Source organism: Columba livia, chromosome 4 (assembly GCF_036013475.1).
Source record: "Columba livia isolate bColLiv1 breed racing homer chromosome 4, bColLiv1.pat.W.v2, whole genome shotgun sequence".
NCBI lineage: Eukaryota > Metazoa > Chordata > Aves > Columbiformes > Columbidae > Columba > Columba livia.
Genome location: NC_088605.1, coordinates 42,842,186 through 42,863,589, shown reverse-complemented (window position 1 = coordinate 42,863,589; position 21,404 = coordinate 42,842,186). Strand labels below are relative to the sequence as shown.

Below are 21,404 nucleotides of genomic sequence, written 5' to 3'. Positions count from 1 at the left end.
AGCCTTAGTGTGAGGGAAAGCAATGAAATGGAGATTAATGAGTACTGTTACACATAAATAACTGAATTAAAAACAGGTAACTCAGCTGATATGATTAAGCAGTGCTTCCTAAGGCAATAAAAAAAAAAGATATGCGCTAATTTGTTACTTAATTCCCTCCTCTCTTTGCAACATTTAACTGGTATGCTTTCTTCTGCTTCCTTCCCTTTGTTTTCTTTTTTAAAGTACCTCATAGCCCTACCTCTGAAAGCAACTACAATATCAAGACAATCTTTGCCTCTATTGGCAATTTAGTCTTTCTTTGCTTGCTTAGTAAGTTTTTAACCAAGAGATTTGAGTGTTCTGTTTCCTAACTGGCTTTATATTGGAAAGAAGCATGAAAGCCACAACTGGGGTTTCTGAAGACACAAGGCTGCCTCTTTAACCTGAATATCCTGTTTCATGTAGTGCTTAGCCACTGACACAGAATTAGGTGCAGTGAAAGTATAAAAAGGTTGTATGTAAAAATCACAGCTGACAGTAGTTTTGCAAGACAGCCTACTAAAGTGATGATTAATTTGTGCATAAATTGGAATCACATCGAATTACAGATTTACTAAGTGGAAAAGGGAGAAGCTAGAGTGACACTCCTGGTGTTCCACTGAAGTACAATAAGCATCCATAGTTGAGGTCACAAACGAGAAGCCATGTAGCCCACTTCCTCCAGCGTACAGCAGTCAGCCTTGTTCATCTCCAGCAGAGTTCCAAAAATAGTAGCTTACACATTTCTTTTCTACATTTCATCCCTCTTTCCCGAATAGTTTCTTTATTATTTCAAATACCCCAACACTCAACAAACAATCTGTCTGGATATTTCTTAAAAACAACAGGTGTTAGATTTGTGATAATTAGAAGAATCTCCATATTTTGAAAATAATTGGCACTTACCTTTATTTCTGGAGCTTTCCTGATTCTTTTCCTGCTGCAATTAAAAGTAGAAAAATGTATTATTTCAAGAATTAGTTACAACAAAAATTATAGACATACAGATCCAAAAGAAATTTAGTCTAGTTCATCCTTCCCCAAGATAAAGTCATACACTTTTTTCCTTTTTTTTTTCTTTTTGTCCCCACAATGATTTGGCACTGGAACAACATTCTCCAGAGAGGCTGTCCAGTCTCTCATTTTACCTCTGTCTTGGGAGATGCTCATAATCTAACTGAAGAAGACCGTGCATCCTGGTGTAATTTGGATATTAAATCTGCTTTAAGCAACTGGTGCAACTAGGTAACCATAGGGGCCACTGCCAGCGTAAATTATACTGTGATATGGAGAGACGTTTCCAGAACCTCGTAAGCAGTGCTTAGCTGTCATCAGTTTCATCCTGAATGAAACTTTGCCAGAATCCTCTCAAATACCTTTTTTCATATTAATGAAATTAAAAAACTTTAAAAAATCAAAGTGAAGTTAAAAAGGAAATTTAAAAAATAATGGCATGTTTACATAGTAACTTAGTTTTTAAGCAACCTATTTCTTAAATGCTGAAATCAAAGGTCTTCTGTTTATTCATTTTGATTTCACTGCCAGACACACATCCTGTTGTTTGCTTGGCAAATATTGGAGAATTATTTCCTACTCAAGCAATAACTGCTACCATAGCATGCTCTCCTAATTGAATTTTTAGGTTTATTTTGTTTTCTGACTGACAAGTTATTTCTTTAGAAATGCTGAAGTCCATGTGACATGAAAGTTTGACAGTTTCTCAGTACAATACCATTACATAACTGCAAGTATTCACTAAACATCTTCATATTACCTAGATGAGAATGAACATAGTAAACATAGTAAAAAAATTGCTGCATAACCTGATATTCAGTGTTAAGCATACACTGAGCTAGGTGTCTTCAATGATGAGAAATACCTATGAGAATTTACTCAAGGTGGAAATTTGTCCCCAAAATTTCAGGTTTTGATTGTATACAATAGTTGCTCAAGGAGATGTTCTCTGTTTTGTGCTCTGTAAAGTATTCTTCAAATATCTGATGCTTTATAAGTTTATGCTCATAAAAATGGCATTTGGAATAGGCTAAAAAAATGCTTCTAAATTTCTTTTTCTATTACAGATACTTCAAAAAAAAAAAACAACAGGAAATAACTTTTTTTTTTCTACTGTTGCTACTTTTGTTGCAATTTATAAGGGGTATTTTTAACATTCTATAACCTATTGATAACAAAGAGAGTGTACTGATTCCACCACAGATTCATTTTGATGGTGCTCATATCAGGTTATTTTAGTCTTAAATATGTCCGGATTGTACATGTAAATCTATGGAAAGAAGTTAACGTCTACACCAATATATACATTTTTTATTAGTATACCTTTTGATAGCATTTTTCCCAATTATCATGCAAATAATTTTAGAATAAGACTTATTACCTGTCTTTGTCTGAGTAATACAGAAAAATATCACCTAAAACTAAGTCAATGTTTTTTTTTTTCTTGTTGTTTCAAAACAAAGAATTGTATTAAAACCTATACATACCCTAGAAAATACATTTTCTAATTTCTCCATGACTACATTAAACAGCTTTATTAGTTTTTTTTAAAAAAAAAAAAAAAAAAAAAAGAGAGAGAGAGAGAAAGAAAGGGGAAAAAAAGGTACTTTTGCCTTTATTGAACACAAAATACGGTGTACTAGATTGTAAAGTGTTTTCACATACATGCTTAAAGTTTCCTCAAAACGTTAAATGGTATTTCCTGAAATACAGGATGTGATATAATAGGATGAATTTACAAGTAACTCAAGCTGATTTTCATGGTGTTATAATTTTCGTTCTATACTAAAAATAAAGCAAGAGTTTTAGTATTGCTTAACTCCTTTGTCATTTATTTTTAAACTGCAGTCAGCACTTGGTTAAGAAGATCTAGCTGATACTTTTTTCTAGTCTTTAAAAAGGAGAATTTATTTTCATTTCATATCTCTTTAGAGGTCAGAGAGTGAAACTTAGACTTCAACAGGCCAGTGTAAACTCAGTGGAATTTTATTTGCAATAAGCAGTCTATGCTTATTTAAAACAACCAAAAAAAAACATCTAGAGCCAATATGTAACCATGTTAGCATTCAGATACTGCAATTTATAGGTTCTGTGAACACTATTTAGTCCCACAAAGCTCAATAGAAGCATATTAGTCTTTTTTCACTTCCTTTTCCTCGCAATTAGAAGAATTGAATTGTTTTCCAACAAAGATGCAAAACCTATATCTCTGCTCTTTACATTACAATAAGTAGATTCTGAAGACTTAATCCAAGCATTGATTAGTAAAGCAGAGTAGCCTTGTAGTAAAGCAATCATGAAAATCAAATCTTGGTGTCAAAGGAGAAGAGAAACACTAAAAAGGATGAGAAAGACTTTTTAGGGAGAGGATGAGAAAGACTTTTTAGGGAGAACAGAGTGCATCAAGTGCTGCAAAGTTAAGAGAGGAAAGAAAACGACTCAGAAGAAACTTAAAAATAAAACAAAAACAGGACTTTTTAAAAATTGAATTTGTTAAAAATTCAGTGACTCAAAAAACAAAAACAAAAAACATCCAAACAATTTCCAGGAAAGAAGGCATAAGCTGAAAATACATTTTATTTTCTTTAAAGACAGTATTTTTTTAATATCTTTATTTTATTTAATTTCAGTTGAAGATTTTTTGGTAGCTTTGCATGGTTTAGTTTTCTCAAAAGATTCAGTTTTTCGTTTTAAACTGCCATTCAATCTACTAAGAAGAGCTTTGCTAGCAGATCATAGACCAGCCTCGGTGTGATATGACTTGCACCAGCAAGATGCTTGGTAGCATCAAAATGCATCCAAATATAAAGGAAAGTCTATAAAACTCAAGTTATTTCAAGATTAACCAGTTATTAGACTGGGTGTACTGTCTCTGAAGTGTGAAATTAGCCTTCTGCCTAGGGAAAGGCTGCCATAATATTAGACTTTTCAACTGAAAACACAGATTTTAAAAATATAGAAAAATTTATACTGAAAGTTCTTAAATATTGATTCTTCCTTATGATTAAAAGATAACGCATGTTAATTAATTTATGTAGAAAACTACTAAGAAACAATGACTTATTTTAGTGAGTATATGTTATAAGCTCCTATAACTTAGGAAAATTAAGTTCAGGGAAATAGGAACTGTTCTTCCTGATGGGAGAAAATAAATAAATCTCTCAGAGTCCTGGAACATGAGAGAGGTAAACAAAAAACTGTTCCTCATGACAGATATTTCCACTTGCATTTATGCAACTTGCTAGGGTTTCGATGCTAGTTGACCTGAAAATAATAGTAATAAAAAAAAAATGAATAATAATCTACCCACGTGCTATTAGAAAGCATGTAAATGTGAAAGCATGACTGCCTTAAATAAAACATACTAATTTTGTATAGAGACTGAGGTGTGGAGGAGTTAACAGACCTGCTGTTACACACATTTCTGTTATTTTTCTCCTGTACTACATTATGATATGGAAACAAAGTCTTTTCACCTTGCTTGTTAACAACCAAAGAAATTATATATATTTGCTGTCTAAATAACACTGGAAAGATTACATGAACTGCAATATTGTGTTGTTATCTATTGCTACAAGTCATCTGTAAGCAGAACAAATAACCTTGCATCCCAGGATTTTTTAATCTGCTTATATTACAAAATAGTTCTGAATTCAACAGCCTCTAGCCAAATTATTCAGACAAGTTGCATGGCTTTGCATTGCACCACATTGTATCAGCCTCATGAAATGTATCGATGCAGAACATATTATAACTGTAAAGAAACCTTTCTTGTGTGTCCAGCAGAATGAATTCAATGTACGCTTTTCAAAGTACAGTGGATGAAAGTGGAGAAAATGTCAAATATTCTGCTACGGTTATGAACTAAAAAAGATCATGGATGGCTGACCACACAAATTGCTATTCTGGTAAATCATAAGTTATAAACTATTTGCAATATATCTCAAACTAGGCTCTGTAAAGAAACTGATTTAAATTCACATAGAAATGCATTTGCAAGGTAAAAGAGCTCCTTTTCTAGTGCTATTTTCTTTGTCTTAACACACAAATAGTATCAATATCTCTTAAAACATCCTAACATTTTGACAACTCATTGTTCAGAAATGATATGTTTCGTAAACAATGTTAGCATAGTATCAAATTGCATTTAGAAAAAAGGCTTCATGTTAGTAATAAGGGAAATAGAGCAAGATGGTCAAGGAGATTCTTAACATACAGTGATTCCACAGAAAGTACACAGCTATTTATCTATTTATTAAAAAAAAAAAAAAAAAAAAAAAGAAAACCAACCAAACAACGAAACAGAGCTGATCTGTAAAGGTAGATAATACTCTGAGACTAACAAAATTCCTCAGCCATTTTAGAAACAGTAAAGCTAGTTTCTTAACCCCATGTTTTTTCCCTTTTTGCAAGGAGAAGAGTTGGTATTTATAAACCATGGATGTTGTACATAGAAGCATATGTTTTTAAAAGACAAACTACTTCCTTGTATTTCATCTAGAACCTCACTCATACCTCTGCCTGAATCATCTGCTGAGGATGTGGGCACGTGTCTGCCAGAGCAGGCTAGTCATAAAGAAAGGAAGCCTTATTTCATTCTTAAATAACTCAGACAAAGTCATTTCCATGCTGGCTGTATTTAAAAAGTAGGGCTGAATTAATGGAATTCTTAAAATCAACGAAGTGCCAATTAGTCTAAAACATATGGTAGATTGTCCTTGATATGTAACAAAATTTAAAATAATTTAATAAACATAAACCACTAATTACAGAAACTGATGAAAGGGCGAGTGCAAACTTATTTGCTTGATTCACATTTTACAATGAAAATTTATTGTTAGTCATATCATAAAGTGTAGTTAGAATGTAGAAAATTAGTTTTGTGCTCATTACCTTTGATGTTCATTCTACAGTGTGGGTACTTTGCTACTATTTAGTAACTTTTAAAATAATTAAAGGAATAATTGTTATTAAATATCATTTAATTGAAAGAGGTAGCAAGATAATTATTTCTACCATGTTGTTAAAACATAAACAAGCTATGGTAGTTAAACAACAACATATTACCTTATATTGATACAACAGCTTTAATTACAAGAAATCTGAATTATAAATGTACAGAAGCTTTTTATTCATAGGTGGAACAGCAGCATGGTCACAGTCATACAGAGCAAGTGCATATAAAGCACAAGGCAATTTGCTAAACTATTCTTAGAACCAATTTGATCAATGACATTATGCTGAACATTTGTGTTTCAAAACAGTTTCACAGAATCAGACTTCATCAGACTTCCAGCAATTGCAGTACAACTGCAATTTCAACTAAATATGTATGCAAAGTAGAAGCAACAACATTTACATTTATAAAGCTATTCTGTTAAGTAGCAGTAAGCAAGGCCTTGCTTACTACAGTTAGGAAGAAAGAGCAAAAATTGATCCATTTTCCTGTTGCTCTTGTCAGAACACCATTTACTACAGAGAGTTTTGTAATTTGATGTTTTCAACAAGATTCTTGCACTAGTATTCTGCATACACAACTCAGTCTTGTTAGATTGACACAATTTTTGGCAACAAATTCTGGGAAAAGAATATGCCAGAGGTTATTATTGTATCAACTAACCCATCACATGAATGTATGCTTGTGTGAAGGAAACGAGATGCAGAGCACCTGGCTAGATCAGGAAAAATATAAAGCTGTTGAAGTCTTCAGAATTAATGACATTCCCGAGATTAGGTATTACTGGATATTACAGTCTTAGAAGTAAGCCTTAGAGGCCTCTGGAGAAAATTTGATTGAGTCTTGAATTCATAAACCCTTATGAATGGGAGCCAACAGTATTTGGGAAGCCTAGATAAAGGAGTGAAAGATTTGTTTCATCAAAAACAATAAAAAACCCAACCACAGAAGCTGGGGTGGGGAGAACTGTGCAACCTGCTGGTTTGTTTCTTAGTTTGCAGATACAGATCCCTGAAGACTACGAAGAACAATCATAGCAGGCCCAGGAAGGGGAGTACGAAGCAGTTGTTCCTCTTTGTGCCCAGCAAATTACAACCCCTTAAAGCAAAGGGGAAGCAGAGAAGAAATAAAGATTCAAAAGTTCCACATCACCAAGTTAAGGAAAACTGTCTCCAGACCAGGTTTCAACAAAGCATGCACTTTCTTCCATCCACTTTACATCCATGGAAGTTCTACACAAAGCCTAATCTACAGTATTTATGTTTAGACATGTCTGACTGTGATTAAAGCTAATCACCTAGATGTGTTGGTAGGGCAAATAACACTCTTAAACAAAGCCTTAGATCATGCAAAGCAGAGCAGACAAAGCCTTCGTTCTCAAGGTGGAACAACTGCTCTGGGCTAAAGTTACAGTCTAACTCCTCATGTTCTTCAGTACCAGCTGCACTGCAGTAGCTTCATGCTCTTGTCACAGTAACATTGTATACACCAAAAATTTCTGGAAACCTGATTACATTCTACAAAATAATGCTTCTTTTTTCAAAATAGGCAAAGAGAGAAAGATTGTTGTATTTTAAAAGCAATGATTCTTCTGGTAGAATTGTTCACGAACCATGTGGACACATTTCCTAAAACAGCTGCCAAGGTAAGACCTGTGCACAGTAGGCTGCCGGCAGGTCCCAAGGGAAATAAAGCACCCTCAAGTTAGGCCTGTATGCCCTGATTACTACTGCAGTTGAAGCTATGAAGTAGTTTCGATTTTTGTCTTTTAATTCAAAGATTCTCATCTCACTAAATTATTGCTTTTTAGTAAGATTGTGAAGTTTTCTACTGTCTTTTTATTTCTGGTGTGAGATCTTCTCTAAGAGGAAACTTAAGGATTTTACGGGCCAAATAAAATGGCAGGCAAAGGCTTTCCTTCATTTTACTGAAGAAAAGAAGGGCCCATTTTACAAATACAGTCTTTTAAAAAAGATCAATTCTTCCATGGGCTGTTACCCTTTTGTACTTACACCTCTTTGACATAGGACAGTTGTCCTAAAACAACTGGCTACTGTTTTGAGCTGAATAGGGAAACAAAATATGCATAGAAGCTTACTCTGCTCTAGAAATACAATGTAACTATAGCTTCTTTCATATTATTTCATACTTTGTTCTCTGATGACAGACCAAATACATGTTAATTTTATAAGCAGTTTCATAGCACATGACAGAAAAAAGTTCTACCAATTTCATATGGCTGTGTAGTGTTGCTGTTTTTATAACACTTTAACCTTTAAAACACCTGATGCATGGTTCAAGCAGGGAAAGTATATACTTTTGCATTGAAACTTGTACCACTATGACCAAAACAGCTTACCTACTGAAGATTGTATAAGCCGAATTACGCAGTCAAACCCAGGCTCCAGCTCTCCTTAAGTAAGTTGGCGAAGCTATGAATGCTACATAAATTATGGCTATACAGAAGTAGATTACTGCTATTTGTGCACATTTTGCATTAAACTTTAAATGCTCAGACATGCAGTGTAGAATTACTTTCCTGTGTATGAATAGCATATAGCATAGTTTCTTCCAGCCTACCAAGAAAGAAATAAGATAACACAGGATAGTTGAGAAGGTGCTGCAGACTAGTATACTTATCCCATACAGCCCATAAGCTCATCATATCCGACATACGTATTTATTTTGACATTATCTGAGGACACTCCAGATTTGAGTAGACAAAGAAGCGGGAGAGAGATCTCCAAGAGGCAACATTTTAGCATACTGAGTTACCGCTGGAAATTCTAAGGAACAGTATTTCATGGTATTCTATTATCTTCCCCCTCCTGTGAACTCCTCAAACTCCAGGTACCCTCACAATCACTGGAAAGTATTATATTTCCTGACAAAATGATGCTATTTTTTCCCAAAAAAAAACAAAACTAGTACAGGTGTATCTTAGCTACACAATTCCCATCAACATAAATGGGAGTAATTTGCCTAAAACCCCTATTCTTTTTTTTTTTTTTTGGTCTATTTAAATTGCAGAGATGGTTTTTAAGTGTAATTTTCTAAACTATAATTTTCTAAAAACCACATAATGTGCATTACATTTTATTATTCAGCCTGTCCAAGGCTCATTCAGATCTTACCTTTCCTCTTCACAAATTTTTGTCTATATAAAAGAAAATCTGCACGAAGAATGACAATTTGAGACTATAGACACAAAAGCATCAACATCAATTACCTTCTTACAATCCAGGAAGGCAAGTAATATTTAGTCTGTGTTAGGACATAATTGTGGGTAAAACTGTAGTATATCTACCAGTATTGATTAAATATGCTGAGAAATTTCTAGGAATAATATATTGTTTCTAACATTCATCTTACAAAGGCAGATAAGGTAGTGTTGCAAAGGAAAAGAGATGTTTAAGATATGAATATTAATCAGTTACACATGCCCTTTTGTAAATGTTCAACCATATATTTGAGGAACACATTCATTTTAACCAGAAACTTGATCAAAGGTCATACCATACTAGCCACCATGTGACATTTTGAAAAATAGAAAGTAAAACTAAGATTTTTTTTTTCTATTGAATCTTAGAAAAGTCAAGATTAGCTCATTATTTGATTGTTGAATTTCAATTAACTTTTCAAAATGAAACATGAAGTAAAGCTATATACACTACAGATATACCGATAATTGGTTACAGTTTCCCTACTATGAAGGAGACGATGTATTGTAAAGCTTTTAGTTATTTTCTCTTGGAGTTCTCATTGGAAACAAGCTGATTTTTAAATAAATAAATAATTTAAAAAGTGTGCAGAGAGCTGAAATAACGATTCGGCAAATACCTGGAGTTCTAATCTCCTCTGTATGTAAAAAAGAGATATATTTTTCTTCCCTGTCCTGGACTGATACTAGTAGAGACAGCTAAAATTGGGTTTGTTTTTAATAATAAACTATGAATAACGTCTTGCAAACATTTCCTTTTACTAAACTAAAGATTTTCACTGCATTCTATCTAATGATGGAGTAGGTATCACGAAGCAGTCACTGGAAGGACAACACGTATCCAAATGATAACCTCTGTTCTTTACTAATTTTCAATAATAAACCATCAAGGGAAATTATTTGAAAATATTAAGGTACAGAAAGTATTTGAAGACTCAGTAATTTTTTTGAAAGGCATGCTTTACTCATGCCCCATTTAAAAGAAGAATGAAGAAACAATGACAAATTAATGGGAGATCTTTATATGGGAAGTCAGACTGGCTAATGCAATGGTTTCTCAGACCCTTTAAAAACACCATGCAAATTATCAATTACAATGGGATTGGTCTTTCACAATTTTTAGGATCACCTTATTTTAATGCAGTAGTTGCTATTAATTTTAACATACATTTTATCCACCAGAATTGTTACATCAAAAGATGTAACACCAAATAATGTTAGATATACCAGCAAAGTTGAATAAATTCTATTAAGAGAATGTAATATTAATTCTGTATTAATTGCACTGATGTATAAGTAAAATCCTCAGGTAAACGTCATGGAGATTAATAGCATTTCCATCAACTACTCTAATGGATGGAAGATTGTGCTGATGCCTCAGAAGAGTGTTAGACCTTAGTTCTCCTTAGAAATTACACTTGAATTATAGACTGCTTATTCCAGGTTACATACCCAGAGCTATGGGTAGCTATCAGCTGTGACTGATCATTTTTTTTGTTTTCTTTTCATGAAAAGAGGGGATATAGAAGGAATAAGCTGTTGAAAAAATAGTTAGGACAAATTAACCAATGAAGAAGAAAGAGTTAAAACTAGAGAGAGATTTTCCTGGTGTCAAAAAGAGATAATTTTCTCTGAACTTGTTTTTGTATCACACAAAGTATAAGACTGAAATACTGAACAGAGACATGGATATAAGACCTAATATTTAGTCAATCTAATTGGAGCCAATTTTAAAATAGTCTAATTGTACACAAATGCTGTACTTTAACATTATACTTAAGCCCAATGTAATTGATAGTTTTCTTACAAAACATTACTGCTACACATCAATGCTGCATTTACTCTTTTGGGAATATATCAACATATAGATTTACAGTATACTGATGTTTAAAACAAATGTTAAGTACATAAATATTTTCATTTATAACATAATTTAAATAGCTAATTAAAATCAGAAAGGTGAAAAATGAAACATAAACCAAGTGGTTCATTATTTAGTTAAAAACTGAGGCTGGGGTATATCCCATTTTGTCTGAACACCAATAAATCTGTTATACACCACATTCATTAATTAATAACATTTATATATTGATTTTTGCATAGTATTTTTCACTTTACAAGTACAATATAAGCTAGAGGATATGACTTTCACTTTAATGAACCAAGATAATAAAGGTTAATAAAGATAATAAAAGTCTATGTCTTCCAGGTAATGAAAATAGGTATTAAATCATTGGGAGAAATGACTGAAAAAAAGAAGCAGTGAAAAACAATAAAATAAAACATTTGGCTGATAGAAAAAAAAAAATAAAAGAGATTGAATGTTATAAGGAGTAATCTTGAGGACCTGAAGAACAAGAGACAGCAAGGAAGGTATGGAAAAGAGCCAGATCTCGTAAACTTATGAGCCATACACACTTAAAGTATCTGACTCTTTAATGATCTTAGAAATCCAAATGGCACAAATTTCAGCAGTAGCAAAACATCCCAAATAATATATAAAACAAATATCTTCTGGCTTTCTTTCGCTGCCTCTGTGATTACAATTTGTGATGATGACTTGCCTTTGTAACAGAATGTGAAAAAACACATTAATCAAGAATCTGAAAAGACAGTTGATATAGATTGTGTTTGCATCAACTCCCGAACACCAGAAAGGCCCAAACCCCATTGTCTTATCTATTAAGAGACTAACTGGAAATCCCCTTCCTAGAAAGCAATGTGAGAAGGCCAAGCTGAGTGCTGTAGAATATAATTACACTACCTCCATATACCACTACTTTATTTTTTATTATATGTTGTCAAGTTGACAAATAAAATTCAAAGGCAATGTGAATCAAAAACTAGATAATATATATGATTTGTCATCCCTTAAAATAATTGGCTGGTATTAATCTTCTCCACAGCTGCGGAACAAGAACACAAAATACAGGTACAGTGAGAGGTTCAGTGCAATAGTAAAGATGCACATTTTCCCTCACTAGCCCCACAGACTTCTTGATTAACAGTTTAAGCTAGATGTTGCTAATGAGTTAGCATTGGAAGCATCAGCAGGCAGCTTGAAAGAAGAATTTCTCACTTGCCTTAATTCCAGACTTCAACATCTCTTTTTTCCCCCCACAATGAACGACTATTTGGAAAAAGGACTATAGAAGAAATTTTACAGATAGATTTTACAGGCAACTTTCCTAAGACTTATTTTAAAAAAGGTTTTGAGCATGTATTGAGTAATAGCAAAAGTAACGTTTAATTGATATCAGCTTATTAGTATACAATGACTGTAAAGGAACTTAAATTAAAAAAAAAAATGGACATGCCTTTTGAATGTTATTGCCCACAGGATAAAGCAGATTAAAATGCAGAACATACTTCCTGTCCCAGAGAAAAGAAAAAAAAATAATTCATAAGACTCCTTGACTACAGTTGAACAAATGATTAAGGTGGGAGGGGGGGAAAGAAAAAGAAAGTGTTGCTACTTACATAAAAAACTAGAATTTGCAAGGACATAGATACTGTGTTCAGAGATCCTCAGGAAGGGAAAAATCTTGTTACCTTAGAGCTAAGACCAGCACTCATATGCTCAGGAAAAGCTCTGTTCTTAGGCCTCAGAATTCACCAACGCATCTTACTGAGATGGATTTTTTTTACCCTCTTCTCTCCCTAGGACAGAGGATTTTAGAGGATCAAATTTTATAACTTCTCAGATCCTGCAGGCGAACAGACTTTCCAGATAAACACTGTGAACTATAAACCTCAGGTTGTTCAGGGACCAGACCACACAAGGAAAGCTCAGGCTGATTTTGAATCCTGAAGTATTTACTACTTTCTGTGCATTTCTTTCTTGGTTATGTTACCCTAAATAAACATAAAACATTGAACACTCAGTCTTTCTGTATTTTACAGGTGTTTCATTGTAACACAGAATGCACAATTAGTTGGGGAAGAACAATTTTAAAGCTTTGGGCAAAAACCTAAATGCAGAACATGTATTCTATGCTTCGTGCCTGTAAATTAAAATCTGTCTTCAATAAACTGGGAGGGCATGCTTATGCCACTATGTTTTTCTCTTGTTTTGTTTCAGACAAAGTCATTATTGCCTAAACACCTTTAAACTAGATGTAATTCTAATCTAACCTAAATATCTCTAAATTGAACTAATCCTGAAGCCTAAATTAATAAGAATCAGAGTTGAATTGCATAATTCAACAGCAAGCAACAAAAAGGGAGGGAAAGGGAAAGGAGGAAATAGGCAAGTTTTTCACAAGGAGTTAAAACAAATATTTTAGTCTGGAGAAATAACACAGACAACAGCAACTGCCGCACATCTGACTCAGATCCCATGAGCCATTTGGTAAAGTAAGACAAAATAAGGGTAAGGCTGGAAACAGTTTGAATCAATATCACAAAATCAGTTGTTAGAAAATGTCCATGGAGGCTGTTAAAAACAAATCATGTCTCCTTTTCTGTACCCACCTGCTCAGCTGGACAAAAAGCTCTTTCATGAGGCCTAGGACCAAGTTGAGGCTGAGCCCCAAATCCAGGTCAAATGCCAAATTTCCTCAATTCTTCCCTCTGTCCCAGATTCACCTGATCATTGCTCCTCCTACCCCCACTCACCCTCCCAAGCTTGCTCTGAGGCATTACAACCCTAACCATAATGAATGTAACAACCTTAACACTGTAAGCTCAGAATTGGGCTTAAGTAAAAGGTATCCAGGTGACGATGTATATGTTAGCAATTTTCACTGTCTCCTGAGACTAAAATCAAACAACTTCCTACCCATAATTATATCATTCAGAATGAGGCACTGTAGTTCATATTATTCCTTGCTAAACCACGTGAATCACCTGGCTTGCAGAAGCAGGTTGTGCCTGCATGTGTTAGATATGCAGACTTGGCATGCTCTGGAATATATATATGAATGTACAGAATATATTCCATATTTCTTAGTCTCTGACAGATAATTAGAAATGGACAGCCAGTGTTCTGTTGGCTGCTGCCTTCCTGTTTATACCTGGAAGTCTCACAGCATATGCTTTTTTACTGAAGACATGGCATAAACATCACTATCAGAGTCATGCAAATTACAAGCAGAAAATTTAGTAGGATGCTAGAAATACTTCCTAATGATTTCATGTGAGAAACTAGGTATTAACAAATTACTCACAACACTTCAGCAGTACTGCAAGACTCCCAAATGGAAAGTCACAAACTTTTCCAGTATTTTGACAAATGAAAAGCCAAGGATTAACTGGCATGACAAGAAACTCACATGCAATTCAGACATAGCCTAATATTTTTCAGCATAACTGTGAAAGTGCAAGCCACAGCAGTTTAACAAGGGAAAGGGACTGAAATAAAATTTTCAGGAGTACTTTGTAGTATTGGTTCTTTGTTCTAGTTCAAGCCAACTCATTTCTTCTTGGTTTAGATTATTTAATACATAAACAATGCAGTCAAACATTTGATCTACCTGGCCCCTGTAATGGCCATGATAATGAACATTATTATAAATATACTTTGGGCTATGATTATAATTTACGTGCAAATTGCTGCAAGTTCTTAGACATATATTTTATATTGCAGATTTTCTGTTAGAAAATTTCCAGAAAAAATAAACCTAAAACTTCAAAGTCAGCAGCTCATCATAGGTGCTGGATATTGAAAATTCTACTGTAATACTACAGCTGTTCCAACTACTGTATAATAAAAATAGAAAATGGTTCAAAGTGGAAACTCTTCATTAATACAGCATATGATAAGTTAGAAAGTCTGCTGAGGAGCAGTCTGTTAATTCCACAGATCAAGTTAAACACACAAAAACACGTTTCTACACAGTAAGAAATCGTTGCATATTTAAAGGCTATAAATAGCAAAGTTGGGAAATCAGCAATATCCACAGCACTAAATCTAAGTTTTGGCTGGTGTCAAAACGTGGCAACTTCACATGCTGTCAGACTGCTCTGACATTAGCCAAGAAGTTAGTTATCCATATACTTAAGGTGTATTTTACTATTATTTTCTGCACAGTTTCAAAGAAAAAAAGTCATATTGGAGACTGAAAAACAGTGATTTCAATTGCTCATGAAAACGGTGATATTTTAAAGGCAGAACAATTATCTTGCAAGGAAAAACTCAGTTCAGGCTCTCATATATTGCAGCACTGAAAATTTCTATCAATAATAAGAATTCTAGTTATTTCCACCACTGAAGAAGGTTAGGAGTTCCGTACAACTGTGACATAAGAATTAAATCAGCTATACATTCTGTTCTATCTAAACAAGCATGAGATATTGCCAGATAATTGCTAAAGCATCTGCCCTCATATTTAATCTATTATAAATAATCTAAAAAAACACCAAAGGAATCTATGGAAAATGAGAACACAGGCAAATCCATCAATGGGAGAGAATAATGATACTGTTACTGGAAAAATGTATGTTCGTGGCCCTTTTTTGAATGCAACATAGGTACAGACAGCAACCTGAAAACTCATGAAGGCAACCTCTTAACTGGAAGGTTCTCTAAACTGGAGCTTTAGATAATTTTTTAGAGGTCCCTAAAGAGCAAGGTGACTTACCTGGCAAAACATGCTGGCACTGCCCAGTGCTCTACGTGCATGGCTTGCTTTCCTCTGCAAACCAGGATGTGAAGAAGCACACAGCTCTGAGTCACATCCCAGTGTAAGCTTACCAAATGACCAAACTACATGCCTCCTGTCCATGAAAACTAATGAACAGCCACAGGATAATTAGCCTTCTATGAGAACAGTGGGGTGAAGATGTGGATAAATCATGTATAACAGTGCTGTTAGTCCTCTGAAACAGATTGTACATTTCAACTGGCTCAAGTTATGCAAGTTGGAATATCTGTTGCAGGTAAATAATTTCATTCAAGAGAGGTGGCTTATTTAACTATTGAATATATTAGAAGGGTTTTGGAAGTTGTGAGAGGAGCTAAGGGACAGTACAAAGACAGATAATATTGATGTTTTCCTAAGTAAAATGATTTCAAAAGATTTTGAACAATCCATCAACGAAATCTGTACTACAAATATTTGTTATTAAAAAATTAAGGACTTCTCAATTTAATTCATCACACATTTTACTATCAATCTATTAGAGCAGTAAATTAAGAAATATTGTCTCTTTTTTGTTACCATGACATTTAGATTTTCTAAAAATATTTTCTATATGTTTTCCAAAATATTCTGTAAATTTTTAAAAAATATTTTACAAAATATTTTCTAAAATGTTTTTCTGAATATTTCTTTAAATCTTTTTAAGTTTCATCAGTAAAATCCCAAAACTATTCTACTAAATATATAAATAATTTAAAATATATAAATTATATGTAATTAGTGATTAGGTATTATAATGAATCACAGAATCACACAATGGTTGAGGTTGGAAGGGACCTCTGGAGGTCACCTTGTACAACCTTCCTGCTCAAACACAGTCATCTACGCCAGGTTGCCCAGGGTCACGTCCAGCTGGCTTTGAAAATCTCCAAGGATGGAGACTCCAAAAGCTGCCTAGGCAATCTGTTCAAGTGTTTGGTCACCCTCAGAGTAAAAAAGTGTTTTCTTATGTATAAAGTTTTTCCCTATTTCTCAAGTTTTTTCCTTATGCATTCAGACTAAATGCCTACTTGTAATCTCTGTACATAAAGAGTTGAATTTAAAACAACAAATCATTTATGATATGAATGCTTGTTCTCACCATGAACACAATCATTTTTTCAAGATAATACCTAAGTACTAACAGGATTGTTTTCCCTGCAGTTTGACATTTGGAGTCAAGTCAGATAAATTCCCCTTTATTAGAACATGGGTGATTACACTTTTTTTTTTTTTTTTAAATCTTCGCACTGATAAACTTGCATGCATATTGTTTGGTCAAAGCTAATATTGTTTGGTCTGCTAATATTCATTATAATCTTCTGTTTCAAATAAGTATTCCACTCACAGAACTTGATCCAAGTACTTCTTATATTAAGTGTTTGACTGAAAAAGAAAATCTCCTTTACCGTATTATGTACATTTTGTATGTATCTGTGCCAGAACTGGTTTTAAAAACTTACTTTATAAAGTTTTGCATTTCTATTTTTTTTATACTAACACATATCCATAAAACCAAAAGCTGAACCATCTTTTTTCATCTAGCCATATTGACTAGGAAAAAACCCACCATATTTTATTTGCTTTTAAGAATTTTTATATCATGCTTTCATTACTATTTTTCCGTTCTCTTTATAATTTTCTAGCATTAACTTTCTTTCACTTTATGCTTTATCTGCTTTTAAAAATCTCTTTACAGGATCATTTCTTTCTAACAGAGGTCCAAGAAGAAATAGCTTTCCTATTTTATAAAAAGTACTGAGAAATTAAACTACCCAGATCTTGAAACATGGAGAGAAACTAGCGTTTAGAGTTTCTGGCTGTAATTCAGACTTTTTTTCTTGAAACACCCATATTCAGAAGGGGGAAAAGAAGTTTTATTTATCATCTTTGTTGGCCTGATTGTAGGCCTTATGGTTGCTCAGGTGTTGCTACCATGACTACCAGGAAAGAAGAAACTAAGAAACCGATCTATGCTGGCTTCAGACAGTCCATGGAGATAGTTCAGCCCTTTTCCTTGTTTTACAGAACCATCACAGTACTTTCGTTTCTAGCTACCAGAAGACGAGCAGGATTTGTTAGCTGAGAACTGTTTTGGGAGTACTGGATTCATGATAAAGGTGTGGCAGGTGGGAAATATTCAAGTGGCATATAGTGCTTGAAGCTGGGAAATCCAATATCTCAGGAAACACCTACATTATGTGACAGTTCGAAACTCCTAAATTCAGAGATCACTGTGATCATGTACCTCATGCAGGCAAGTTTTTGTTGATCAGTTAACTTGAACACCATGATGCTTTGACAGACAGTTCCTCTGGTTGCTGCTTGGTCTGAAATCCAGTGAGTACAGGAACAAATTGTTGCCCTTGAGCAGATGCTGACAGTTGCTTTAAGGGACAACCTCTCCTGTCTCTGTCTGAGATTCTGTTGATATACATAATCTCTAGTTTGTGAAACCAGAACAGAATTTAACTTGCTATCTTTGAAAGATTTCTGGGCTTTCAAATCTAAACAGCTCCTGTTTACTTGTCAAATCAAATCTATATTTTTGCAGGTGGTGTTACTGAAAAAGTTAGTTTCTGAACATTACTCCAATAGATACAAACAAGACAAAGCTGGCATGCAATTTATCCCTTAAGTGCCAGAGAATAATCTGTACCTTGTGGCGTAATCTTACTAGGGGTTGATAGGGCCTAAAGTCGTATCCTTCCTTGGCTGGCCACCCGTCTGCTCCCAGCAAAATGCATCCAAGCATTAAAACAGCTGACCACCACATAAACATCTTTACAGGTCGGTTCCTGTCAAAATAAAAGGTAAAAGTTCAGTGACAGCCTGCAATATTACTTTCACACAAGTCATATTAAAAAGTTTACAATACTGATATTCCATTTGTGGACTTGAATAAATATGGTAGTAATAAGGTAAACCATCTGGCACAAAGGCAAAAGGAAAAGGAAAAGAAGGTAGTGTTTTTTGAGACCAAAATATCAATTTGGTTGTACTGAACTGAACATTTTCTTATCACTATTTGATACTCATATGAGACGTTCACTGAGGAAATAACCAGGAAAAGCCTCAGAAAATTACATCTCTCAGAAAATGTGCATCATCTGATATAAATGAACCTTTTCCTTACACCAACCTTTTCTTTTAAATAGAGTCTTCTGTGATGCACTGTTCACAACCTGAAAGCTATAATGTAAAACATCTAGCATACATCTATTATAATCTCTATCTTACCATCACTGAAGCCTAAAATGTAACCAAAGCACTGTGTCTTATGCCAGTATTCTAGAGGAATTTCTAAATTGCATTATTGAAATTATGTATAGTCTATAAGCTTTATTGCATATGTGAGTATTGTAAGAACATTTATAGTCTATTAAGTAAGCTCTCTGAATTTGCCCTAAAATTCACTGCAATCAATCACCAAAATCAGGGTAGATCATTTGAATATTTTAATAGCTGATGCAACCTTCTGTTTCATGGAAACAGAAATTAGCAGAACACTCATCTATTTGCAATTTTAATATTAAATGAGAATACTAATTAACAATTTCAGACTTTCAATTTTGAAGGTACATTATACAAGTAAATACCAATATCTATCCAGTAGACTGCAAACAATATGGTGTGTGTGCAATCTTGCCCACTTCATGTGCACTCTGTCCACAAGTTTGTCATCTGGCAGTCATCATAACAACCCAGTTTGTACTGATTGCAATGTTCTAACATATCTTAAACCAGGTTATGAAAAAATTACTTGATATTGTAATGAACACAACATTTGATTTTTCCAGAGAAACTAGGCTGGTTTGTTGAGCTAGTCCTAAATTATCCATCTACCATGATACATTAAGGTGTGACACATTAGAAATAAAATTAGGATATCAGATATTCAGATATTAGGAAGGGAGATACACAACAATATGGAAAAACGCAGATAACTGTTTCTAATGTTAAAGGCCTTGAGAAACTTATGTTGTGAAATTTATGAGAAAGTTCTTACAGAAGATGCCGAAAAAATCATAGAGAATTTGTGTCAGAGTTGCTTTTGCCTGGACAAAGATATTATAACTTCATAAAGACAAGATCGGAACCATGGAAGGAGTGTAACAATCATTCTCACAGATTTTATAGATACATATGACGTAAGAGTTTCCTTAGATGGTTCCCAATGGACCTACAAATGTGCATTTCATAAGTGGTTTCAGTACCTATTAAAGATATTAAACATTTATTATTGATATTCAGCATCTGCTTTGAAACTATCATGCTAAACAGACAACACAGCAAACTGAGACTTGTGCAAGTCATTCTGTTGAGCTTTTGTTATCCAGTCTTGTAATATGGGACGGAGATTAACAACTTCTATGCAGGCTGACTTATGCAAGAGTGTTTACTATTTTTTTTCCCTTTCTACCTTTCCTCTAATGTACTAACCTTGCTAATGTAGAAAGCTCTAATAAGAATAAAGATACACATGAATAAGTTTAAAATGTCCTAAGTGTGCCCTAAAAGAGCAGAGTGTGTACAGAATGTTAAAGTCTTGCCTAATATTTCCTGTTTTATAGGAAATCAGCATATAGCAGTAGTCCTGAGAGCCACCCAAAGGCAGGGACTGCATAGAATTAATTCCTGTGGAGACATCAGAGGTATTGAATAGACTCTAGCCTTACATCTATTCACAGTCTCAGTAATGGGATCCTGCTACCCTAAGTTTGCTACCCTTCTTTGGGGACCACTTTACCCAACTTGGTAAAACCACTTTAACATTTGCTGTCCGATCCATTCTCATTCCAGCTGACTTTTACCAGCCTGCCAGGCTTTCATACTTTTAACTCAAACTCAGTTTGAGATTCATAAACCATACTACTTTGACATCAGCTACCTTTTGTTCCATCAGAACCAATCTCATTCTGGGTTTCCCTGTTAATCAAATTTCAGATTTCTTCTCATTTATCATTGCTTATTCCAATAGCTCACACTTCAAGTGCCTTATTTTGGTACTTCAGTTTTTCTAATATACATTGTAGTAGTGTCTCCTATGAGATCTCTCAGAGAACATATCAAGCAGTGAATGATTTGAAACAAAGACAAGCTCTATTACAGATATTTTACATAAATAACTTGAGGCTTCTTCTTTTATACCTGTTCAGTTACTGGATATTAAAGTGATGATAGAAAATAACACAGTGAAGAAGTTTTCTTGGGTTCACCTCACACTTCCACCAAAACAGAACTGTTAATCAGATGTTCCAGTGGACCTTTACTATGGGGTTATTACAACAAATTTAGCTCACTGACTTGAAACACTTATTTCAGAACTCTGAGAATTCAAGTATGTAATGGAATGGCATTTTCCTTCACTGCCTCTTAGTTCTCAGTATCACTGTTACTGGAACAATAACTCCATTACAGGGAGGGAGGGGGAGGAAAAAAAAAAAAAAAGAAAATCAGAATCTTGTCTTTTAATCTTGAAGAAAACACCCCTTTATTTGTATTTGAAAAAATGTCTTTGAAAATAGTTTATTGTTGACTTGCAAGGTCAGAATCAGATTAGTTTAGCAGT

At 34.0% G+C, this 21,404-nt stretch overlaps 1 protein-coding gene across 5 annotated transcripts in view; it reads right to left on the bottom strand.

Annotated features, from left to right (window-relative positions):
- Positions 1-21,404, bottom strand: part of FSTL5 (follistatin like 5) — a 307,998-nt gene that overhangs the window by 262,264 nt on the left and 24,330 nt on the right. For 3 of the 5 annotated variants that reach the window (XM_065061431.1, XM_065061429.1, XM_065061432.1), the window contains exons 2-3: positions 18,492-18,630; positions 928-961 (exon numbers count right to left, since the gene is read on the bottom strand). In XM_065061431.1, the coding sequence (XP_064917503.1) occupies positions 928-961; positions 18,492-18,614 (157 nt within the window). In that variant the 5' untranslated portion in view covers positions 18,615-18,630. The remainder of the gene's footprint in view (positions 1-927; positions 962-18,491; positions 18,631-21,404) is intronic. The other 2 variants (XM_065061430.1, XM_065061433.1) reach the window with 1 other exon arrangement.